Source organism: Sebastes umbrosus, chromosome 22, assembly GCF_015220745.1.
Source record: "Sebastes umbrosus isolate fSebUmb1 chromosome 22, fSebUmb1.pri, whole genome shotgun sequence".
Lineage (NCBI taxonomy): Eukaryota > Metazoa > Chordata > Actinopteri > Perciformes > Sebastidae > Sebastes > Sebastes umbrosus.
Genome location: NC_051290.1, coordinates 8,616,644 through 8,643,598, shown reverse-complemented (window position 1 = coordinate 8,643,598; position 26,955 = coordinate 8,616,644). Strand labels below are relative to the sequence as shown.

Sequence of the window (26,955 nt, the reverse complement as noted above, 5' to 3'; positions counted from 1 at the left end):
AGGAACCAGATGTACACTGGGGATGAGCAGCTCCAGCATTGCTTAACATCTCATTGTCAATCAGGCGGGAAAACAAACCGAGTTTCGGCACAGCTGTGTCTCCAGCAGTTGGCGAAGGGGAGCACTGGGGGTCAATTCCATTTAAATTCACTTAATGCAGTATGTCCGTGCAATACAAATGGAAGACTTTGAGAGACGTGTGGACAGAAAATGTGTATTATAGACTGCTGCAATCTCGGGGACAATCAGACTCTCTAATCAGGCTGAGGAAAAGGAGCAAGGAACACAGCAGTGGCAAATAATAACGTGATTGTCTGTGGGATCTTTTCACCCATCTACTTTGCATCTTTCATGCCAGGAGCTCACTGCTATGCTGCGGTTGTATTTTGATCAGCTGTCAATCAAACAGTGGAGGCAGTACTGTGATGTCTTTGATCTTCTGTTGGAGTTTGTTTTGCTTAGTGACACACTTTGCTTTCTCTGCTCTTCCCCTAAATAGACCTTTCTGATGGCGGACATTTTGATTTGTCAAACACAGGCGGAACTGGTAACGTTAGTAATGTGTGCACTACATGTAGGTATGCCAGTGTCAGTGGCACTGCTACTGTGGTCACTGGAATGGTTTCCTGTTACACCTAAAATTAAGAGTGCTTTTCCTGTAGTGACAAGTTCAAATATCTGCAGTGAGAAAGGCTTTTCCTGGTGGTACCCCGGCCCCAGTGGGCCGTGTGCAGTTCTCAGCCAAAATAGACTGTGAAAATGATCTATTGAGGGCTGGAAGCAGCAACGCTGTCTGTGTGGACCTCACGCACGTATGAGCTGCAGCAGTTCAGCCAGGTAGCCGTCACGCAACAGGTAGAAGTAGGTGGTAACTGGTACGTAACCATAGTCAGACAGTATGGACTCTAGGGCTGGGACGATACACCTATCTCCCGATTCAATACTATCACGATACTCGGGTGTCGATTTGATATGTATTGTTGCGATTCGATATTACAATTCATTGTGATTTTTGTTAACTTTTTTAACACAAAAAGTTGAATCATACACTTCTAGAGACTTTTACTTTGTAAAATATCTAAATTAATACGGTAAGAATGTTTGATTTTCAGCTTCTATGTAGTCTGAGATGTCCTGAAGTCAAATATATCAGATTATTTCCATATATGTATGTCAAATGTTTGTACTTATACTATGACTTCTCCAAGGTCATCTCTAGCTCTCCCATCAGCTCCGTTCTCTTTATACACCCATGGTCAGCTCCATCGTGGACGTTTGAATGCATTTAACAGAAATATCAGTATACCGGTGCTCTACAGTTGTAGCGTCAGCCCATTTGACCACGGAGATGAGAGTGACGGCCGGCCTTGACCGCACGTTACCGCGATACGATAACGTTTCCTGTCCGTGACATGAGTTATCATGCAGCTTTAGCCGTGATGTCTAGTTCTGCTTTTCCTGCAATGTGTGAAACCCAAAGTGTTTCCATACTCCATATATACATGGCTCACTGTGGTTTGTTTTGGTGACGGATACGGAACTACAATATTAAAAGCGGTAACTTCCTTCTACCTCCACATAGACTCAAATGAAGCAAATACATTGATTCTGGCATTAAAAAAAATAACTTACGAAACCGGTATACTGGCCCACCGGTACAGAGACTCAGACTTTGTGTTATGTGAAAGGTGTTGCCCATGGTGACATTTGACATATTGTTCTAATAAATATATTGATATAGTGCAGCTTTAAGGTAAAGTTCAGAAATAGTTGAGTAAGATTTGAATTGATAGAATCAATGCCCTCCAGGTCAGTACTACGACTATGAATGTAAAAGTCAAGGTGTGTAGCTCAATGATGTTCAAAAACATGAAACACACCTTCAGCATACATTTTAAATTGGATATTGTGCAAGTGAATAAATATTTAATAAACCCACAACTCTAATTTACCTTTTACTGCAGCACTGCGGCTGCACAAGTATTCATAATAGGGATAGGAATGTCATAAAATCCTGACATTTCCTCGGGCAGTACTGGATACTTTCACATAGCTATGCAATAATCAATTATCTGCTGTGTTATTCAATCAAAAGCAGGAATCCTTTCTATCAGCTTGTGCAGTGAAGAGCTGCCAGCTTTTTAAATTTCTCCTCAGCCGTTGGTGTCGAAGGTTCTTCAAAATGTTAAGCCTTCGAAAAATCAAACAATAGTGCGCTCTCCCTGACATGAGCAGTAAATGAATTTAGATTTGTATAACACAATCTGCTGCTCTGAAGTGCTGCAGACTTTTTCTCTTTTTTTTTTTTTCTAGAAATGTAATTCCACCCCCTGAATATTTTCCAGTGCTCTTCCACCCCCACACAGCCTACATTATTGTGCTGTAACATTTCAAATTAAGACTGACAGCTTGGATTTGTATGCAGAAATGGCGGTTTCAATTTTGTTTGGTTTTTTAAAATGCAAAGGGTTGGAAGAATATCTGGATTTAGGAGTAAACATGTTCACACACACAGTAGACACACACATCCTGCTGCTCTCACACTCATGACCCTGCAGCCTGACCTTGGGTGATACTGAGAGAGAGAGAGAGAGAGAGAGAGAGAGAGAGAGAGAGAGAGAGAGAGAGAGAGAGAGAGAGAGAGAGAGGGAGAGAGAGATGGAAAGAGAGGAGGAGAGGGGCAGTAGAAAGTGATGAAAGCTCTCTGTTGACACTTCCTCGCCTCGGCTTTTGTCCTCACCTACCTTCCACACACGTTGTCACCAAACTGGGAAAACCATTTCTTTAAGCAGCTGGCGTTGTGCACAGGGACTCTGTCACATTGAAACAAGAAAAGGACCACATTTGGAGGAACACACAAACAACATCACTGTATGCTGTAGCATTAACATTTCCCTTCTCATTCCAGAGGAAGTTTGGTTAAAATATTGTAAATTTCAATGGAAGATATCAAGCTCAATCTTACGGAGAGCGTTTGGCTGGAAGACTGTTAGTAGATTTTTTATTACACCTGCTCAGAAGTCTCATCATTCAGGCTCTTCCAGCTGCTGGAGGATCTGTGTCTCTCAGGTAGCTAAACTCTATCACATGTTTTGGGCATGTCCAAAAGTAAATTCTTTTTGGCGTAAGATTTACACAGAATTAGTTACTATATTTGGGACAAACATAGCTTTTAAGTGGGACGAACTCCTGTTTGGTCTTCTACTTTCAACATCTACAAATATTAAAACAAAATACTTATTTGGAATATTGAGTGTAGCTGCTAGAAAAGCAATTACTAAGAAATGGCTTAAACCAGATATCCCATCATTAGAGAACTGGTATGATGTTATTTATGAAATATTTGTAATGGAAAGAATTACTTTCTCTATGAGGCTTCAGGAAACTAAATTCGAGGAAATTTGGAAGGAGTGGAAAAGGTATATTTCCCCAAAACGCCTTTTTGATTAATTTTTCTTTTTTTTCTAAATGTAATTTTTTTCTTATTATTTATTTTATCTTTTTGCACATGAAAAGCACCCCATGTTCTATTTTTGTGTTCTATAATTTCATCGTAAAAAGTGGAAAAGTTGGTTCACTTTATATTTGTATGTAATGAAGTATGTTTATGTAATCTCTATTTGAGTAAAACCAAATAAATGAAAAAAAAAAGAAAAGAAAAAAAATTGATTTCCCTTCATTTGAACTAAAGGGCCTCGACCAAACCATGAAAGAGACACAGTACACATTGCTATATGGACAGCTATTTCCACTTACTTTTGGCCTTGCAGCGTTATGACTAGACCACCAACACAGTGGTCTAGTCTCTGTGAAATGAATCACTTGGTTGGTCTGAAGAGTAATTTTCTTGGCTGTGAAGTATACAACATGAATAATAATGCTTGTTAATCAGCAGAAGTTAAAGCCTCCCAACCTTTCCTTGAACAAACAAAGAAACAGAGCAGTCTCAGCTGTGGTGTCCTGTAAACTGGTGTCACAGAGACACAGCGGTGGTGGGCTGAAGGGAAGAGACTAGAGGTCATAAACCTCTCTAAGGTACTGCTGTAATTCTGGACACTCCGTCCCACACAGTTCCTGGCCCCTTTGGACCTGAGCTGACTGACAGTCACCGCCGCCTCAGGCACTGCCCCAAGATGTTGGTGAGCTGCAGCACAGATAAGAGACTTTATGGTAGCTTCTGTTCCACAATGATTGATTCCAAATAACCTTTAAAGATATGAAATGGCGATCAATGTTTTTTGATCCAAAGATATCTGTAGTTGCTTTTCATGATTCCTTCCATCAAAAACAACAATAGTCAAGTCTGCATTCAGGATACAAAGGAGGAGTGACAGTTTTTGTGAGCAGAATTCCATGTGAAAAACAGTATTATCCTCCCAACGTGCAAACATGCTCTCGTGCGAACAAAAGCAGGCTCGTATCAACATGTAGACAGAACCAAATGACATGTTTGCTGGTCGTGAACGCCGCTCGTCACATTGTCCTGCTCCGTCGCTGACAGGAAGGAGGTTCGCCACAGTCTGTTCACTGCTGCTACGTTCGCTTTTTCTCTCTCTCTATCTCTCTCTCTGCCTTTATGCACATCTGGCATTTGTACGCTACCCTGCTTTTTTCTGCTTTGCGTGTGTTGAGCAAAGTCAGCAATAAGCTGCTATCTGTGTTCCTGCCAAGCCCACCTTCCCATCACTGCTGTGGTTTCACCTCACAGTGATATAACTGAATTGATACTTAGTGCTGATATCTTTGTATGTTTAAATTTAAGCACTTGAGGCCTCAAAATTGGCAAGAAAATATGATTTTCCTCCACAATGTGTTCTTTCATGGCAGCGAGGCTTTTATACATCACATCATGGGACCAGGACTGTAGCCAGGGGAGGATTAGAAACACATGCAGTGATTACCATGGTGACGGTTGGCGCATGCAGATGTGGCAGACCAGCAGCTCCGTGAACGTCGCTACATTTTTGCTTTAATTAGTTGTCTCTTCTGCTTTGTTACTGGAGCACGTATGGCATATGAGAGAGACTCAACATCAGAGAAGGAAGCGCAGAGATTTGATTAAGTGCTGCAGACCATGACGATCACTGCCCACGGCATCTTCTGACCACACCGCCAGACCAGCCGGAACCAGGCGCCACCGAGGGCGGTGTGAGTGGATTAGAACTAGGCTGGACCCAGGGCTGTTCCACTACCCAGCCTGCTCCTGGCTGATGTCTGAGAAGGTGTAATGGTTGAAACAGAACTTGCCCAGCAACGGGGAGATCGGAGACTGTTGTGTCCACATCTTACAGAGACCTGGCTCCATCATGGCATCCCAGATTTGGGTTATTCCGCTCCGACTTGTGTAGCATAAAGGGACTACAACTGCATTACATTGTGCAACCCTGTGTTGTACAATTACAATAAATGAACCTTGAACTATCATGGTCCACCCTCATCCCCATGCTCAATCATATTTTCCGCCAATTTGAATTAAATAAAGAGTTCTTCCAAGGAAATTCCTCTGAAAATCTTCCTATAAACACAACACAACTAACTGTACTCTGTCAATTAGTACCAGATTAAATAGTTCTTTCCAGAAAATGTCCTAGAAATTATCAGGAAACAGCAGACCCTTGAAGTAAGGTCAAATGTGGTTTCAGATCTCCACACTGCCAGGAATAAAACATGTACATTTTTTTACAATATATTTTTAATCTAAACTCCCCGATGTTGCGAAAACCCCCAAAATCCCACAACAAATACAGAGCAGATGACCTCGATGGTAGCTACGGCCCCGCATGGGGACTCTCAAAGGGTTCAGATACGACTTGAAGCAAGATTTGAAATAGTTTTTTGTTTACATGAATGTGACTGCTGGAATATTTTTGTCAGTGTTTATTAGGCACAAACAGCCAGCAGATGTGTTTCCTGTCTGATCGTACAGACATCTGCTGTCACAACATTAACGCATACTTCCACTCACGGGTTGCAAAAGTCAGCTGAAACTCGTTTCTTTTATCTTCCATCAGAAAAATCTCCTTTTTTACTTTGTATCTTTATACATTAAAGGGTTGTTAACCCAAATTACAAATTCTCATTTATCCAGGTTTGGAGATATTTGTCTCCACCCTGATGCAATGGAGATGAATGGAATTTAATTTGTGGTGATCACCATATTCTACCGAAATGGCCTGTGTTGAACAATAAAATATTATAAATATAATAAGCGTTTTCAGTCCAAAATGTCAGCAAATGTCTGTTATGCACACTTCTGCAGTACCCCTGTTGAGTACTTTGGTCAGAAAAGGCAACTCTAGATTCCACGTCCATGACAAAATGTGATGAGTCATGTAGAGAAGCTTCCAAGTTATACCACTCTCAAGTAATTCCACACTTATTTGGTCATGAAAAAAAGGAGAAAGGCAAAGTGATGAGTGGGTGGAAATATAAAACTATGTACATACAGAGCAAAGGACCAGATCCCTCAGCTGTAACAGACGTGGCTGTCTCGAAGCATTTCCCAATGGACGACTTTCTATCACAATAGATTTCTATTAAAGAGCTATTAAACTGTCTGATCTGAAATGCTACTATCAATCAGACCAGCAGAATTATGTTCACGTCGGAGAACTCAGCAGGGCGCGAGGTTGGGGTGCAACGTATCCAAGTCCTGATTTCGTCCACGATTTCACCGTTTCGACAGCAACAATTAATAACAATGAGCTTTCTCTAACAAGTTTTACTTAACCATGACCATTTTCAAAAAGATGCAGAGCAACTGTGCGTGCTTATCATATCACTCCTCACAGACGGGATGCTCAGGCCATGGTGGACACTATTATTTCTAAGCTTATCATACATTTTTTCTGAACATTTCATATACATACATTTGGGGCGTTATTATCGCGTTACACCACTAACTTCTTTAAAGCATTGACGCAATTGATCTTTCAGAGGCTGGCTCAATTTTAAAGCTAGAGTGAAGATACTGGCATCATATGAAACTATAAAACCTGAGGAGTCCATTGGTACCAACTTCAAATACCAAATTCATACTAGCTTGTCGCGAAGGAGGATAAATAATGCTCAAAACTAAATTTTGACGAGGAAAAAATGTCATGGCCATTTTCAAAGGGGTCCCTTGACCTCTGACCTCATGATATGTGAATGAAAATGGGTTCTATTGGTACCCACAAGTCTCCCCTTTACAGACATGCCCACTTTATGATAATCACATGCAGTTTGGTTATTAAATACTTAACAAATCTCCCTTTAAGGTACATTTTGAACAGAAAAAATGTGTGATTAATTTGCGATTATTCACGATTAACTATTTTAATCAATTGACATCCTTACCATATATACATACATTTCTATACATCAATGTGGCTTACTGTATGTATGAGCCACAAGGTGAATTGTACAGAATGTTTCCACAAGAAGGAATGGGGTTGGATACAGTATATCATATACAGAATACACTGCCTCAGTCACAACAACCTATTGAAAATGAATGTCTTAAAATGCAATTCATTCTGCATGAGGCAAAAATCCATTTGGCTTAACAGCAAAGTGCACTGTGATGAATTGTGACCAAAAAAACATAAATATTCAAAATGCATTTCTTGCGCCTATATAAGAATAAATATAAGTTAAAAAAAAATCCCAAGACACTGAAAGAGCCTGGGTGCTCTTTGTGTCAAATAAATGTTTGCCGAAACAAATATTAACAATTGCAGATATGCGCACACAGAGACTCCGCCGCCTCCTCTGACACTTTGCTCTTTAAGGCCTTGGGGTCTCTTGAATGCTCGGAACACTTATAAAATCCATCCGGCTTTATTCGACAGCTCAAAGTGCCTAGAAAAACCTCCCTTACAAATGCTTCAAGTGGAGAAATGCCAAGCCATACTGAAACAAGTCAGGGAAAAAGTTCTCTGGGGCAGTTATGTAAAATCTATCAATATTATGCGTTCAGTTCTGTTTTATGGAACAATACACAGAACGGTGAGGCGGCCCTCAACCTTTCTAGTTTGTCAGTGTGTCTTATCAATATAGGGCTGGATACAAGCCAGGGAAATACAATAAAGAATAATGCTAATTGATTGGTGACATATTACGACCATGAACTGATCAATACTAACACAGTTGTCTAATGGAAGCCTTCAGCTTTAATTGATTCAGAGGAAACTATTTATTTCTTCGATTTTAATTTGCTGGGTTTCAATGTGCAGCTTCTGAATCCTAGAGGGTATCATCAGTGTGACTGTGTAATGTGCATGCAAAAAGCTCCTTTGCATAAAGGCTACGGTAGACACCCCTCCACCCCTTCCCCTCCACACGGCGTCTGCACCAGGCGTGGATCCATGTGTGCTCTCCCTAATCTCCAGGGTGAATGTCATTGCCATCTCCAGTGCGCTCGCGAGGTGAGAGATAATCTAATCACCAGGGAGACAGAGAGTAGAGATGCGGGGTAGGTGGGAACACACCGCAGAGCTCTGAGCGGACCGCGAGATAAAAAAGGAGGCGGAGGAGGGACAGAGGCCACAGCGAGTCTTTGAACTCCCCTGACAAATAATTGAAGGACATGAGACAGGGTATGAAGCTACAACAACAAACGGTGATGGATGAAGCCTCTGACACCGAGCCGCTGCTTCTGAGTATGAAAAATATGAAAGAAGGTGAGAGTAAGAAAGAAGGTGAATGCTACCCTAACAGATGTCCGCTTAATGACTCTGTCGCACCTTCTCGATGATGGGGTCGGGGTTAAGACCCCCAATGTAGCCATATCTGTCAAAGGATCCTTGAGCAACGACCTGATCCAGATATTTGAGTCAGTGTCGGTCTGATATAGACTTTAAGCGTAAAAAAACGCAGGGGGGGGGTCTCTGTCAGAGTCAGTGTGGATTAAAGTGGCAGTAGGCAGTATATTTTTGGCATCATTGGGTAAAAATTCCATATTAACCTTTCAGCATATTGTAATTCAAGTGTTCTGAGAGATAACTAGACTTCTGCTCCTCCTCATGGCTCTGTTTTCAGGCTTTAGAAAATCTAGCCCGTGACGGGAGACTTTGACCAATCACAGGTCATTTCATTGAGAGAGCGTTCCTATTGGCTGTGCTCTGGTCATGTGACCGGAACTTGGTGTTCTTTCACCAGATTTCACATTTCGGCGTCACAAACTTTCTCATTTTACCGCTAAACCGTGCACTACAAGATGATTCTGAAAACATTTGAGGTGGGAAATGGGCATTAACGTAACATAATATTGATTCATATTTGATCAGCGCTGCCTAGTTTGACCGTATGGTCAGAGTTCGCGAATGATTGACAGCCGGCTCACATAAACAGCAGCTGGACAGCGGACTTCAGATCAGCTCTGACACTGAGGAACATGATTTTTTTCAGGTTACCTGTTTCATGTACTACTGTCACGATATAGCGACTTTAGCGTTTTATAAAAATAACTTTTTTATATCATATTTGCTCCAATCTCGCCTACTTCAGCTCAATACATTTAATGAAATGGAAACATATCTGTTCCGTGAGACACGCCAGTGACGGACACCAAAAACGCTTCCAAGGCAGAGAGAGGAGAGTGTGATGCAGCCACTATGCTGGCAGGCTGTTTTCCTCACCTTTGACTTTGGCCTTTCAGAAAAAGTACACATTTAGATATTGTCGGATGACATGTCTTCCAAACTGGAATCCTTTAACCTCTAGCTGCCCCAGGAACGGTATAATCTGGTGAGCTCTGACCTACAAACAAAAGAAAGAACTGCTGCTACCTCTTTACATCCACAGTGCTCGGACTACAACCTGTTTCAAAGCCAGTAGCAACAAAAAGATCAAATGCAGTGATGACAATTCAACCAGAGGAATGAAGGCAAGATATAAAAAAAATATTGCTATCATGTAAAGGAGAAGTCTTGTAATGTGTCGCCAACCAACTCTAACCTTCAACCTAGCTTTCTCATTGCTTTCTGATCACTCCTCACTGATGCTGACCTTCCAATGCTGACGCCGGTCAGTCGAGCATCAATGTCCACTTGTTAGCATGCTGATTAGCGAACCTTGACTCTGCTGTAGCAGAGTGAATCATTCTGTGTGGTTGTGTTTCTCAGCAGGGCTCCACTTTCCCATTATCGTAAGCATTAAGATGCACGAGAGGCAGTCAGACGCCCACAGTGATCACCGTCAATTACACGGTGCCCGTCGGAGGAGCTGGCCCGAGCCTGTCAGTGAATCATCAACAGGAAGATGAGGATGAACTGACGGAGGCCCGATCTGCTGCCATAGTTAGACGCTTTCAGGTCCAATCATTTCACTGTCCTTCCTGTGTCAAACTTTGCTGCAAACTGAAAAATGCATTACCTTAAAAGACCAGTGTGTCGCATTTAGAGGGATAAATTGAATATAATAAGTATGTTTTCTTTAGTGTATTATCACCTGAAACTAAGAATTGTTGTGTTTTCATTATCTTAGAAGGAGCCCTTCATATCTACATAGGGAGCGGGTCCTCTTCACGGACTAATAGTAAATGGACTTGCATTTATATAGCTCATTTCTAGTCTTCCAACCACTCAAAGCGCTTTACGTACACTACATGTCAGCATTCACACACACATTCATACACTGATGGCAGATGCCGCCATGCAAGGAGTCAACCTGCCCATCAGGATCTAATCTAAATATTCATTCACACACCGACGGCTCAGCCTTCAGTGCTCAGTTTTAAAGCTAGAGTGATGATACTGGTGTCATACTAGCTTGTCGTGAAGGAGGTTAAATAACGTTTGACAGTTATTTTTTCAGTCATGTCACTGTCCCAGTAGAATGAAAGCCAGGTTCTGCTATCTGGAGTGCGTTCTTGTCGAACAGAGGCCCTCGATGACTGACGGCTGCTCTTAGGGTGTCACGCTTCAAACTTTGGCTACAGTCTCTCTTTTCCTCTCACCCTCTTCACACCCACCCCAACATGTCCTCTCTAGCCAAGGCAACCACCAGGCCAAGCAGGGACATCAGTCCAGCACAGCACTGTCCAGCCCATTCAATTTCCAAGTCAACAATAACAGATAACGCTGACATAACAAGTTGTTAGTCTCTCAGGCCCTGACCCAACCAGTCCCTCAGACCCTGATCGAACCAGTCCCTCAGATCCTGACCCAACCAGTCCCTCAGACCCCGACCCAACCACAGTCACTTATCTGCATATCTGCTACATATGCTGCTGAGATCTTCAACAATCAGGGAGGAGAATCTATTCAGAGAAGTCTCTGGACGACAGCAAATACAACAACACAACAAAATGATCGTATTTTCTTTATATTAGTGCAGTTTGTGTCTGTGCGTGCGTTTTTATTTTTTGCTTTATCCTCAGGTGAAATAGAACGGATTCAAATAAAATAAACACCAGGGATAAAACGATGTAAGAACCAATGATTAAAGCTTAAAAACGAAGGCGATAACATTACTCTAAATTAAAAACCAGATTAAAAAAGATAAGTCTTTAATTGCCGCCGCTCGTGTTTCCTAAAGCTCTCATTGGCAACATTCATCACAACGCTGGCTATATCCAGCATGTCTGAGTGGTTTGTGTAGCTCATCAGGATCTCCCATGATGCCACATCCCTCTCAGGATTGCACTACACTTCTATGCAACACCGTGCTATTCTAACTCTGCTGCGCCGCTCCACCTGATACAGAACCTGTTCAGGACAGTTTTACAAACTAGGCCTTCTATTAAATGCCCTGTAGTTAATCTTTTTTGGAATATGCTGTGCTAAGTTAAAACTGTCTGCTCTTTTGACTGCTGGCGCAACACTGCTGAGGAACTGCTTTCCTGCTCATCACTTTTCTAAAGGGCACAAAGTCTTTAACGTGCATGTCCTCCCACCGTGCATGCATGTGTATGTACGGTACAGTATGTGTGTGCATCTGGACCAACGAGGGGGTTGTGGATGATGAGTTGGTCTTGGGGCTGAAAATGAGGGCGGTAAAAAGCCTCCATATACAGTAAATAATACCCCAGAGTCAAGCATCCCCTCAGGATACAAGTACAGAACCACAAGAACCCACATCCTTCATTCATCCATAAAACCACACAGTGACTTTATGCTGCCCGACAACCTCTCCTAACCTTAACTATTAGAGGTCAATGCCTAACCTTAACTATCTCATGAGAGTTTCCCCAACTTGCGGGTTCCCTTCTACACACTAACCCTCTCCAACTCGCCACAACAGTCCCACAATGCACTGGGCGACTGCTTCTCCTGCTCTCCATAGGAAATGAATGGAAGTAGCGAGGCGAAGCTTTGCTCCCGGCCAGAGGAGGAGCCGCTTTTGCTGGGTGCGTAGCTCTCCAACTCCCGCCGAAGCTCCAAATGCCGGGAAGCCAACACGCCTCCTGAAATCGTAAACAACGGACTGTTCTCCGCCTTGTCATTTTGAAAAAGCAACGCCCAATGAGAAAACTCCAACCCTCTGCGGTCCAGCCACAGATAACATCAAGTAATCAAATATGTAAGCTACCAAGGCCATAGAAGTTCTGAGAGATGTTATAATTAGACATATGTTTCGTTATGTAAGCACATGTTTGGACACACTTCACAGTAAGGATGAACCCTTTTTTAATTCTATGTCCCCATGGTCTTTCCACAACGCTGCATGTTAGGTCCCACCAGCGGTGAGGCTCTGGCAGTGGGAACAACGGCTGTGTTGTTGGCTTTGTACAACACTTTAATCTTGTTAGATGGAATAAGCACTGCTAGCTCTAGGGGCCACAAGCAGTTTACTCTTGTTACCAGCCAGATATATCGGTGTAATCACAAACAGTTAAAACCAATGGCCAAAGGCGAGGCAGTTGTAGTGTTTAGTTGCTTTCCGTGTGGCAGAGACCAGCGTCGGGGAAACAGAGATCAGAGAGAAAGGTTGATGGGATATCTGACCTGTGTCGAGGTTGCGGCCTCCCTCTTGCTTCGGCTTTGAGACAGCCACTGCGCCGTCACTGTCCTTCCCCCCAGCAGCCCTACAGGACACAAAGAAGCAGGGACATTAATAGGATGCAGGACTGTAGGCTGTGACATTACAGGAGAGGCAGATCAACGCAGATGGGAAACGCTTACAGATGAGAGGTTAGACAGAGCGGTGAAATCAACAGGGATTGAGCAGTGTTGTGTCACTATGAAGCAAACAGCGTTACAATAAAAGTGCACTATGACCCAGGTGCAATTTAAAAAGACTAGTAAACATAAACACGGCATTACATGGTAGCTGTTTGGATCTTTTTCTCCTTCAATCCCCAGGTAGGAGGCACCCCACCTCGCCTGGAATAAAGAGCCCCTCCATTAACATCAGACTTTCATTATGCTCATAATATTAGGCTTATTAAGCTTCAGTGGAAATGAACAGGGGTGTAATATCATCACACAGCAAAGGCCACATATTTCATTAGTGAGGCAGCTGTTTAGACCATCATACAGTGAGATCGAGATGAGTAGATGAGTATTGTAGGTGATCAGAGGAGCAATGTCTGGGAAAACAAAGCTTCCGAAGTAGGAGAAGTCAGAGACAAACAGACTCACATTCAAATCACATGTCTTACGACCTCCGCTAACCAATGTCCTGGTCATAAGACAGAAATAATATCTTGTTACAGACAGAGGAAAATAAAAAACCTCTGACGTAAATCAAAAAAATTGCTAAAAATTATCACAAAACACTAATCAAATCTGAAATAACAGATGTTTTTAGCCACTTTGGGGCAGAGGAAATCAGTTGTGATTCATCATCACCTTTTAACTTGATATAGTGATCGAGTTAGTTGCTTAATTACACATCCAGCAGAAACACTGGCTTTTAATTTATTTCTTTTAAGGCTGGCTAACCACTGAAAGATTTTTCAAATCTTAACAGATGTGTAAAATGTGAGAGAGCCAAAAAATAACGACATGTTCTGTTAAATTTAACAGTTTTGTTCCTGTAGTGTGTGGACAGCAACGATTTGGCCAAAACAGAAGACCACACACTAACAGATTCATTCATGAACAACAAGAAAAGAAACGGAAATCTCACAAAATCTCTCGCAATCAAACGTGACTTTAGTGTAAACAAACACTAACCGTGGGCGACTGGCAGGAAGAATTAGCGATGTTAGTTTTTGCACTACTTTGTACTGAAAATTCACATAGAAAAATAATGGATGAAGTCATGGAGACGCGTTAAATAAACACAAATCAACAAGTTGGTCCTCCATTTCTGAGCTCCATCTTACTACTACTTTATGCTTCACGTTTTGCATTAGTTCATGCATGAGCCGTGGCCGCCATGACAACGGTGGTTGTCCTTCCTTCTTCAGTCAGCTTGGTTTTCAATTGGCTATCGTTGTTTCCCGCGTGACTGCGTCATTGGCCGTCCTCGGGGTTCCCCACACACAACAGGATATCCCATCGTAAATATTGAACATGTTTCATTTTTACGATTTGAAACCGGTGCGGCCAGGATGGATTTCAGAGCCAATCGGGGGATGTAAAAAACACTCTTAACATACCTTACACCACAGGAATATCTGGAGAGATCGTGTTGCTTTTAAGTTTCACTTTCACTGTTACAACATAGTTATTGTAGTAGGCCCCTACTGACCCACATCTATGGGGCTTATAGCAACCAATAACAGCTTTTTAATAGTCTGATAACAGTCGAATCGGGTGGAAATAAAAACACCTGGCAAAGTACTCCCAAACTCTTCAGTGGTAGTTCCTGCTATAGTTGGCGTCTCCAGGACCACATTTTGCCATGTTGACTCACACACAGACTCACAAGGTGAAAACAAAAACCAGCGTCGCTGTTGCAGCTGGTAAATATGCCACTATCATTGGAAAGCAATTCTTTTCTCCGGTTCTATTTCAGCATTTGTCTTTACTGGCTTGATTTGAGTCAATGCACCAAATGCAGTTCTGTGGAAATAATGGCTCCCATTTCCACTGAGCAAGGATCTCAACAGGATGACTAGATTAGCTCAGATGAATCATGAGCCCACTTCAAATTGACAAAAACACTTCTCGGGACGGTGAATTTAAAAGAGAGTGATTCATACACGTCGGCCCGGGCCAGCTATACATTCGATCACAGATAGCATTGGAAACATCACAGTTTTATGTTAGCAGAATGGTAATGAACAGAATCGGTTTTTAGAACTTTCATTTTAACTCTGGGAAACATTTAGCTGATATCATCAGGAAGACAGAACAAGATGCAATAACTGTGTAATGGACTTATAAAGACGTCAGTCTGCGGTTTATCAGGCATTCGGATCAAACACACACACACAAGAACACACCGTTGGCCAAGCACAAAAGAAGACAGGAAGACCGGGTTTTGTAATGATCTCCATTTCCATGTTTACCAAATGAATAAGAGAGAAGGGTTTTAAACCAACAGCCGACAGAAAGACGTCTGGGAAATGAGAACATTTACGCGCCCAAAGCCAATACAGAGAATCAATAATCAGCGAGGGACTACAGACGTGGTTATTAACCCGACGGCATGGGGACAGCAGCAGCATGTGTATGTCCTAATTGTCCCTCCCTGGAACAATGCATCCTCCCATCTCCAACTTTTGGCTGCCACATAGGACCCAATCAACCCGCCTATAGCGGGTAATGAGGAGCCAGACACGGAAACATGGAGATGATCTTCAGTCTGCATGACACTGATGGTCACATGAACTATGTAGCTCAGTCTGTTGGGTACCTGAGAGATATTGTAGTGGGGCGTCAGGAACATGATGGAAGAAGGGATGATGTATCATAAGGTACATTATTCTGTATGTACAAAGAATGTGTCGATCAGACAGATGATAGTATTTATTTTAGTTTCTGATTTATCATCCTTAAATATTGTACATAATCCAGTTCCGCATGGGTAAAATACTCCAATTTGTTAAGCTCAGAATCAAATCTTTTATGAAACATTTTATTAACTCCCCATTCTTTCTTTGTTAGTAAAAGGAAATGACATTCATTTAGCTGAAGAGCACAGCAAACAGCTTTAGTTCTTTGAATGTATTCTTTGATTTTTAGTTCTTAAAAGGTCCAGTGTGTAAGATCTGGCGGTATCTAGCGGTGAGGTGAGGAGATTGCAACCAACTGAAGCCTCTCCTGTGTTCGAAGCGTGTTGGAGAGCTACGGTGGCCGACGCAAATACATGAGTGACCCTCTCTAGAACCATTTGGAGCAGAGCCAGTGTGTGTGTGTGTGTGGACGTGGGAAGTGAGTGGTGAAGCAAGAGAGAGAGAGCAGCGGCGACGGCAGCGAGTAATGTTATCGACTCCGGCCCAAGCTGGAAAAGTTAACAGTGTTTGGTTTGTCTGTTCTGGACTACCGTTGAAACATGGCGGACTCCGTGGAGAGAGGACCCGCTACCTATGTAGATATAAACAGCTCATTCTAAAGTAACAAAAACACAATGATTCTTATTATCAGGTGATTATACACTAAAGAAAACATACTTATTAATGTGATATTCCAATTCTGCCAATAGACCCCCCTAATTGTCACACACTAGTCCTTTAAATATTAGGTTGTTTACAACTAGGGATGTCCCAAGTTTTCTGGCCTCGATAGCATTATAGTTTAGCGAGTCCAGGCATGTTGCCAACCTCAGTGTCTGGACTCAGTCTCATTTAAGGTGCGTCCAATAATTTCTCACATTTACACTTGGACATTCAGCAGAATGCTCGCACCAGCAGGCTGAGGTGACAAAACACAGAGTGCAGTCTCAAAAGAATCAGATTCCGATTAGTCATGCACCGAATGCTTACGTTGAACAGCCATTCAGAGTGATTTCTCTCATTGATGGGCGCCGCTGCCGATTCATCATGCTGAATCGGCAAGAAAACCTCAGACACGGGCAGACTAGAGCTGACAGCGCGGGCCGACAGACGCTCACCGACGGACCCAAACTGTTCAACAGGCTTGGTGTGTCATGGCCTTGAGCTGCGTTTCCACCAAGGAGTTTCTGGTAATTCTAGTATTAGAACTACTCTTCGAGGAACTAAAAAGGTTCCTTCAGCCCACTTTTGTCTGCGTTTCCATAGCGGTCTAAAGACCTTTGGAGATTAGGCGATCTCTCTTTTTCTCTCGGTCTTTTTTAAAATGAGTCAGGAACCCGACAGCAGAGCCTAACTTTAATTTTAAAATTATCAAACACAGAGAAATGTTCTCCCCTCGTCCTGAAAATGACCCTATATCGATTTTAGAGTATTTCCTTGTTTTATGAATGAAGTGGTACACAAGCGGCGCTGTATGTGTGTTTCACCAATCAGCGAGACTTCCTCAAAATGATCCTAGTTCCGGGAAAAAGTTCCTGATTACAAAAGTCTCACAGAAGCTGCTTTTTGCTTATTGACTTAGAAATAGAGTATTGGTAGAATATGTCTGCATTTCACACAATTTAAGTGCCACTGAGAGTCAATGGTGCCAAATCTGAGAACACACTACCAAACTCCCTGCTGAGGAAGAGCCTCTCTTAGCCATTCACCCTTTAAGCTAGCGTCTAACTGGGCTAAGAGCCCACTGGGAAAGTCCATCACACTGTGTTATCAATTGTGCCCAGCAAGGGCGCCTCACAAGTCACCACAGGCCTCCGCCATGTTCTTGTCACATATGCTCCTAAAAAGCATCGAACTCCCACAGGGCCCTGAAAGGCACTCGTCACTCTCTCTGTTGGTACAGTAATCCATTAAGCTCTCTCATTGTCAAGTGTGCTATTGTGCATTCTGCATAGCTAAATAACACCTCCACAAAGGGAACGGGGTAAGCCGTAGAATCTGCTGGTATGTGCTCGATATCAAAAAAGCAACTCCACTTTGAAATCAAACGCTGATAGCCTTGTTTCTTCGGGTTGGGGGAAGATCAAATGCTTTACCCCCCCCAAGCAAAGGGCACCATTAATCGCTGATAACACTGAAAGGAATCCATAAAATGTCAGCAGCACTTGGCCTGGAATTGCTGCAGACAGGGAAACATTTATGTGACATTTGAGGATTTCAGAAAAAGGGGGGCAAGCAAAATAATGAGTTGAGCAGAGTGGAATGGAAGGAAGCGGACGTATGCAGCTGCTTGGGATGTTGATCTCAATCTTTTTTTCTCCCCTCTGGCACAGTCCTGCACATGTTGTCCATGCTGTGATCATTTGCATTTACGCTGCATCCCCACATCAGGAGGCAACCACGCCGATCAACGCCGATAGCAAAAGAGCAGGGTCGGTGCCTCTCCTCAGCCACCATGTGTCGAAAGATGCAGCCATTTTCAAAAGACAAACTATGCTTTCAGTAGCTTTTAACAGTTTCATATGTTCAGTATGAAGCAGATACATGGTGCCTGACTCTCCTTTGGTGCATAGCTGGGATGATGTCCTTTGTTGTGTTGGTACTACTGCTACTAACACAGCGACTCTTTACTCAACAAGTCCTACTACTACTTCACAATAAAATCTCTCCACTGGCAAACAACTGGAAGGCTTTTTATCATGAAGCAGCGACTGAAGGTGTTGACTTAGTCACAGAGATGAGCCTCCGCCTGCCAACTGCTCATTCAATCAACATTGTTCTACATCTAGATATTTTTTCCATGCTTTTTTGTTTGAGAGAGAGGAAGGGGGAAAAATCAATTTGATAGTTCTGTTGTTATTTACTTCATCACCTTGTCAGCCCTGGATTTGGAGTGAATCTCTATAATACTATCCTGTATATTTGACAAAAGTATGAGGGCTCCTACTTTAGCACTTATAGTTGAGTTCTGACAGCCAGTTCACTTGCAGGATCTTGTTCCACATAAGTACTGAAACCATTAGTCAACCAGTTTGATAATCAAAAACGCAAATTATTCTCTGGTTGCAGCTTCTCCAATGGGGAGATTTGGAGCTTTTCTACCACTGTGAACTCAATATCTTTGGGTTTTTAACTGTAAGTCAAATGAAATAAGTAGGGCTGCCAAATTTAACGCAATAATAAAGCGTTAACGCAAATTTGTTTTAACGCCACTCATTTCTTTAACGCATTAATGCAATTTGCGATTTTTAGGTTGTAGCGGGCTAAGTTTTATCTGTCTTTTTTTCAATACATTTTTACTTCTGGATTTGACAACGCTCTGGACTTATTGGAAATGTTTGGATCACACAAGTTCGGAAACAATCCTACACAGCCACCACTGAAATCTAATTCTACAAATAGTATAATACTGTTCACTACCAATCCTGTTTGTAACCGGCACTGACAACGTTATCTTCACTCTGCTCGGAGCGGCCGTGTGTGTGCTCCGCAAACAGTCCGCATATGTTACGTGTTTAATGAAGTCAACCCACACTCGGCGCAACCCGACGGCAGAGGATGTTAATGATCGCGGTGCACCGCTGCAGAATGAATGTAGAGGAAACACTGATTAGTGTCGCCTAATCTTCATCTGCAAGTGTGCAGAAATACTGGGTTTAAACAGAATGAATAGACATGCAAAAAAAAAGAAGCTGCGCAGCATTAGAATTTGAATGTCAGCGCTATGAATGAAGCTTCGGAGTCCTACAATTTAATGGAAATTCAACATTTGTAGCTCCGCTCTCCTCGCTCTCCTCGTCCCATTTGTAGCTCCGCTCTCCTCCCCCACACCCCCACCTCTGCGTATAGCTCGGAGACTAATGCATTCCTCTAGACTTCATATGGCAAATGATGGTGATTGCAGTGTTCACTTTGAGCTTATAAAAGAACTATAATGGCAGACATACAGTATAATTTTGATCTGAGACCAGAGAATAATGGAGCTTTGTTTAGATACAGTGGTCTATGCTATAGATCCTTACAGCTGTTGTTCCACAAATTTGCTTTTCACCTGTCGTGAAAGGACACACATACACATCACCTGATCATGTAAATGTGTGGTAGTGCCCAAGACGTGGCCCAGAAAATATGACCATCTGTATTCGATATTAATTCACTGCCAAAATCAACAGATGACACATTGGTCTGGAGTCTCCGTCATTATGGCGTCCTCTCTGCAGAAAACATTAAGGCTGGCTAATAGCTTCAGCAGAGGCATTAGAGGTTGGAGGGGATGAGGCTCTCCATCACGCCTGCTCCCGCTGAATGATCGACTGCGGCTCAGCGAGGCTTTGGGGGCGCTTAATAAACACCAGGCAGATGCGATACCCAACCTCTGAGTCAACAAATCACTGCTGTTCTTTGCTCCGCTTCTCCTGGCTGCAACAGTCCCACAGTCTCTTGTGAAGCCTTTCAATTAGAAAATCACTTTGTGTGACAGCGTGTGTGAGTGCGTCTGTCAGGTGGTGCATGTGCGCCGGGTAAGCCGATCCCCCCCATTCTGCAGGGGAAGAATGAAGCGGCGGTGGATGGATGGATGAATGGATGGATGGATGGATGGACGGATGGCAGAGGATAAGGAAAGGCAAAAGGGATGAGAGGGGCCGCTCCTCTAACCAAAAAAACCTAAACCTCATTCCCCAGTTTAGCAGAGAGCTCATTGGATACACCGTCTTATCCGCCTGCTCAAACGCCAACCGCAGGGCATCTGTTCACCGTCGGAGACAGAGATAGAGCTCTCTATGGTAAATGATCTTTTAAACGCTTCCTTTCATGTCTTGTTCCTCTCCGTCTTGTCTCCCTATTACAGCTCTGTTAGCACTGCCGGGTAGTTCTACGTCTGCTCGTGTGGAAAAGGCGGAGGCTGCAGAGCACCGAGCGGACTTCAAAGTTTCACAGCATTCTGACCTCTCCAACCACTCTGAGGCAGAAGGAGACTGATGAGTTGGACAAAGTTTGAGAGAGGCAGTTCAGCATGTCTTCCAAAACGGCTGCCCCAAGGTCCAAAGAAAATCAATTTATGTTTAAGAAGGTGTTATACTCCATACGCTGAGTTTTTTTTCAGCTCTTCTACAAGTTGGTAGCTCCATAAACTGAAAATTGCACGATGGAAAAAGGGTTAAGAGTTGAAGCTCAGCCTCTCACAGCTCCCTAAAGAACAGCAGCCCAATTTGCTGAATTTAAAATCCACATTTATTGTGGAGCATGAGCTCTGAAGCCAGTTTAAAGTCAACACTGACAAAACCGGAGGGCTCTGACAAATTGTTCTACATGATGTAATCCACATTGGACTTTGGGGAGTCATTAAAGAAATTGTGCCACTGGGGGGGATGTCTTTGCTATTTTACACCCATTCTGAACTTGGGTTTCTACTGGAACATGTTTACATGATTTAATGTTCAAAAAAACACTTTATTTTTCTCATACTGTCTGTCTGAATAAACCTGTATTCACCCTCTGTCTGAAACACTCCGTCTTAGTTGTCTCTTTAAGACCCCCTCCTGAAAAAAGTGCACCTTTGCAAAGGTAGTTGTCAAGCTGTGGGAGGAGATACTCAGATGGCAGCGATTGTATATACTAAGGATTTGCATCTTGTATTTAAGGACGACAAACGTGATATGAAAGTGTTTTATAGCACTTGTATTAGTAAAGAAATGTTAAACGTTACTCCGGTTCACTCTCCAGACATGCGCCAGCTTGCCAGCTCTGCCCTCTGCAGCGCGAGCACGCATCCATGGCGTGCATGCAGACGAACGGCGCACTGGACTACTCGCTCTCTCTCATCCGGTGACGGCGTGGAGGGAGACGGGCACCGGAGGAGCCGGTCGGCAATCAATACACTTGACAAGGGCGGCTTCACCCACAGGTGCTTTCCCCGTGAAGCTGTCGGTTTTTCATTCAGAGAAAAAAAACGTTCCTTTCCCTGTCATGATATCTATGTGCAAGCAGCATCAGCCTCACATATCCAGACGGATTCGCTATGCATTTACATTTTACGACCACTAGGCTCCGCTTCATAGTAACCCAGACAGAGTGATTTGTCTCACCGATGAGCTCCACCGGCAATTCAACATGCTGAATCTGCCGAAAAACCTCCAACACCGGACACACCGCAAAAACTAGGCCGACGGACGCTCACCGACGGCCCCAAACTGTCCGACAGCCGTCAGTTTGGTGTGTCAGGGCCTTGACACAAAAGAATGATCCCACTCACTTTCACACAGTGAGGCATACAGCTTATCAATTAAACACTGGTATCGGATCGGTACTCTGTATCGGCCGTTACCCATAGCCCAGGTATCGCTATCGGGGCTGAAAAAGTCATATCGGTGCATCCTTAATATTATGCTAAAAAATGAATATCAGACGATATGCATCAGCTTAAAAAACCTGGTGCCACAGTCTGCCTCTTTTGACAATTCTGTCTCTCGCAGGTTCCCGAACTAAAGACTAAATCAGTTAAGCTTTAAGCCGTCCTTTTGGATTACTGGGCCGGGATGCACACTATGTAAATGTCTCAGCTTCAAGGCCAGACCAGGACTTTTAATGGCATGCCATCAACCTGTCTGTCCCAGTTTCCCCTGCGGCTTTCTACACTGAACTATTTAAAAAAAAAATATATATATATATATATATATATAAAAATGACAAACACTTTCTTCTTCTGCATCAGGTAATTTGTGCCTGCTGTGCCAAAATGAAGATCCATCAAGGATCATGAATAAAATTATAAGGAAATGCTGCAAATTGGCAGCCAATGGCAGCCAGTAATTGAGATAATAGGACACCTAGGGTCTTTATTCATTATGAGGGATTTACTTTCTGTATACTACTTCCCTTCTATGCAGTTACATGAGATTATTTTAAATGGCTTTTTACCATTTTTGGAAAGACGGTGGAAATAAACCTCAAAACGTGACATAATTTTATTTTCTTACCAATGAGAAAACAAGGTTGAGTGATTCTTCAATTTGTTTTAAGAATCTAAATACACCACATAATGAAACACTTGGCGATAAAGTGTTTTGTCTTTTGTCTGCTTCATTTGTACACTGGAGTATATGTTTTCAGCTCAAAGGTGGAAAAATGTAAGTTCCTGTAAATGAGATGAAATTAAAGTCCCCATGAGCGAAGTGGGTAATTACAGGAGCAAAAAACAGCTTATAGATAAAAACATGACTTATGGAGAAGTAACAATAGGTCATTATAAAAGAACATATAAAAACATTAGCAAATGTGTGAAATGAAGGGGAAGGGCAGCGGAGAAATGTGCCGTCACCGCTGCAAAGACAGTCGCAGCACGTTCTTGATGCTTAATTGTGAAATCCACCTTTAATTGCTGCGAGGGTTGCGACTCATTTTCTCCACCTACAGTAGATTAGACAGCTCAGTGACCCATGAGAACATTGGGAAACTTCTAATAACTCCACACAAGAGTGAAATGCTCTGAGAAAAAAAAAAAGGCTTTATTTCTGTACTAAAGCTTTCACATTGTTTCAGCTGGGTTTTTTTCTGGCTGGCGTTTCGCCTGCTGTTTATTCTATGGGAATTCAGTCCATGTGATTATCCCTAATTCTAAGATGCTTAAGCGCAAAATCCGTTGCATCCAGGCTTTTTATGTTACTTGGAAGCTTAATAGTGGACAAGGATTAGAGAACACAAAATTAGGTGGAAATCATTTCCATTTCAAAAGGCTCAAACTGCATTGATTTGGCTGTAAATAGGCTAAATATAGTTCAATTACAGCCACATGCTAATGTTTGCGAGGGATAACATGATGTTGTCCAGGTAACAACAAAGAAGGTTTGTGCTTGTAAAGCTTGAATCAACAGCTGAGGTGATTACCTGCAGCGCTAGCCTTTGAAAAACAAGTAAATACTAAAGACCACCTTGTGATGGGATCAAACCGACCGCAAGAGCAAATTGGACCAGGGGTGTAAAGTGGACGGGCCAATGGCTCGGACCACACCCATCTTCAAACGCTGCCTTCATTTTGATCTCAACTACACACCTGTAAAGTATTGTGATGCCAAATCGGGCCAGGGGCGTAAAGTGGTCGTGTCTAGAAGGTTAGAAGTTGCGAAAACGTGCAAAAACTCTTGTTTTTTTCTCCTATCCTAACCTTAACCATTCAAGGTCAATGCCTGACCTCAACCATTTTGCGAGAGTTTCCCAACTCGTGGGTTACTTTAGCGTAAAGTGGCCCCTTTTGCCCTCCTTGTGACCACCAATATAAATACCTGGCAAAGTACTCCAAACCTCCTCTGTGGTATTTCCTGCTACAGTCGGCATCTCCAGGACTACAATTTGTCAAGATGACTCACACACGGACTCACAAGGTGAAAACAACACCGGCGTCGTTGTTGCGGCTCGTAAAAGTAATCATAAACAGCATGAAGAAGCCTGGTAAGCAAGCATCCTAAGCTACACTTCCCATCGCTGCTTTGTGCTGACTGAATGGCCCTAGACATAGTTGATTGTTAACTGTAACGTCTGCTTTTAGGAAGCATGAAACGGGCTAACAGAGCAGTTGCAGCCTGGATTGCTGTGCTCCGACAGCCTCGCCACACCAGATGTGACTGACTGGAGCACATTAAAAACTTTCCTCTTACACTGAAAGTCTTATCAGTTTTGGCAGGGAAGCATTGTTTCACCAAATTACCCACAACACTCACTTTGCCAAAGTTTTCAGATATCTGTCTCAGAGATTTCTGCCTCCACCACAATACAATGGATTTTAAGGGAAATTCACTTGCCTGTGGCAGTGGGAAATTACATTTTAAGTTACTCTGGATAACCAACACAACTTACTGTCAAAAGCTTTTTTGTAACTTTCATATAAGGCTAAGGTTAAGGCTCAGACCTCAGAGGAAGTAACACAACATCTGGACAAATAAAACTAAACCCATCTACATAGCTAGATACCACATGTAAGCTGGGTGAACCAAGCCTTTAATATTGCCCTTTTTTGCTTAGCGTGAAAAAGGACAGTTCACTCTTTTCCATCTCTGATATGATATTGTACAGTTGTTACAATTGTTTGACTACCTCAGTAAAAAACTCAATGCTTTTCAGTACTGACAGAACTCCATGTCCATATTCCCTGATCAGATAAAGACTAAAGTAAAACATTATTTTCAATTTTAAACTGCATTTTGGGAACTTTGTACTATAACTGTATTGTAGGAAACATGCTATACATGATATAATTTTGATTCCCAGCCCTCTGATAACACGAGAACATGCAAAAATAAAACTGGTTTCAGAGGAGAATATTCCACGATACCAGTGATCAACCCCAAAAGATGAAATGGGATATACAATAACAAGAGTGGAGTGCAACACACATTGACCGTGCCACAGTGCATTGCATCATTTGACCTAATCAATTAATACCCGTAACAGCAAATGCATCATACAGACACTAATTTAATACTACCACACTATAGGCATCAGTTTCATGGGGGACACTCAATATTTAGAACACAAGCATTTGTCCCCTCGTACCTTAGGGTCTTGTTCGCGAGTGAGGGGACAATGGAACGTGAGATTGGCCGGATAATCGGAGCAGCAACTACATTCGATATAGGCAACAGCAAGTTGGAAACTTTCAGCTCCCTCCAACCAGCTGCGCCTTACTTAGTTTAATTTAAACTTCATGAATCAGCCGTTACTAGTCCATTGCGGTGCTTTCAAAATTGAGCGACAGGAATAAATAGAAACAGGGCGTCCGACAAAGACTCAGCTCAACGGCCAGTTAAGACATTCCAATAGAAAACAACGCAATCAAACTGATTACGTTGCTATCGCTCGTAACATAATGCGCAAAATAAAAAAGTTCGATATTCAAATGTCATTTTTGGCCAGTTTTGACAGCCCCAGGGTATTCTCTCACTTTCAACACACATTTAAAAGTATGAACACATCCTGTCCAAACAATGTCCTTGTTTTACACTCCCTCTTTGTGAAGTCATTCAACGCCCTGTCCTTCTCCACGCACTCATCTTATTTTTATTTTTATTTTATTTACTCTCTTTTCCTCTGCGGACCTTGAGGGACTCTCAGCCGGCATCAAGAGAGAAAGCCGGCGGAGTCACGCTCAAACACACGGCACTCGCCCGGCGAGCTATCACTGCAGGGTGCTGGGGGAAAAACAATGAGAGGCGTGATCTATATCTGACAGCGGCAAATATCTACTCCAGCGGCTGAAAGATAGAGAGAGGGAGGGAGGACGGGGGGGAAGAAAAGGGGTGGGCAGAGAAAAGGAGGAATAATACACAGCAAATACTTTATCTTCTTGAGAAATGACTGTGTGGATTCACTTTATAGAGGGAGTGGAGAGGGCTCTCTAGGGAGACAAAATAGGGAAGAGATAAAGTGGGTAATTTCAATGGAGGGGGGCAATCAGCTGCTTCGTGTTATCGGATTCAAACCCACCTCTATTTGGCCTATTACAATCTATCCTTCTGATGTCTGTGACAACAGACCACGCCTGTAATGACAGCTCCGGCCTGTTTGCATTGCCTCTGCTTTTACTGTTTAATATCATGCATGCCCGATCCTATTCAAGTGCTGAATCCCTTCTTCTTTTCCTTCTTCTTCGTTCCCCCCAGGGTTAATGCCCAGTGTGGAGCTACAGAGAACTGAGATGGCACAGCATATGCTTTCCCTGCAATCCACTGCCAGATTGAATGTGAATGGATAATTCTTCTATCCTTTTTTTTTCTTTTGCTTTAACCCACTTTGGGGACTTTTCTATGGAATTGGGAATGGTGGTGGAAAGCTTGTAGGACGGCAACACGGAGACAAAGTTAGATGGAGAGACAAGGAGTAAGTTTTCCCCAAAAAACTGAGATTGTAAACTCTGAGAAACTTGTTCAAATGTATTCAAAAAACTCCTCCAGTATAAACATCAAGAACTGAAAGTTGGCAGTGTAGGCCAGCGTAGCCGCTTCCTTCTCACTGGGCATTGAGGACACTCACTTCTAATGCAGCCAACAGCCTCATTAAAAGAAAAATCCTGCACAAAGTAGGAACTCATTTTTGTGATCTCTGTCTTCTGAAGCGTGAGCCAAGGGGCCGGTAGAATGACAACAGTCGCAGCG

At 42.8% G+C, this 26,955-nt stretch overlaps 1 protein-coding gene across 1 annotated transcript in view; it reads right to left on the bottom strand.

Annotated features, from left to right (window-relative positions):
* Window positions 1-26,955, bottom strand: part of adam19a (ADAM metallopeptidase domain 19a) — a 171,749-nt gene that overhangs the window by 130,875 nt on the left and 13,919 nt on the right. The window contains exon 2 of the mRNA XM_037758149.1: window positions 12,930-13,009. Coding sequence (XP_037614077.1) covers window positions 12,930-13,009 — 80 coding nt within the window. The remainder of the gene's footprint in view (window positions 1-12,929; window positions 13,010-26,955) is intronic.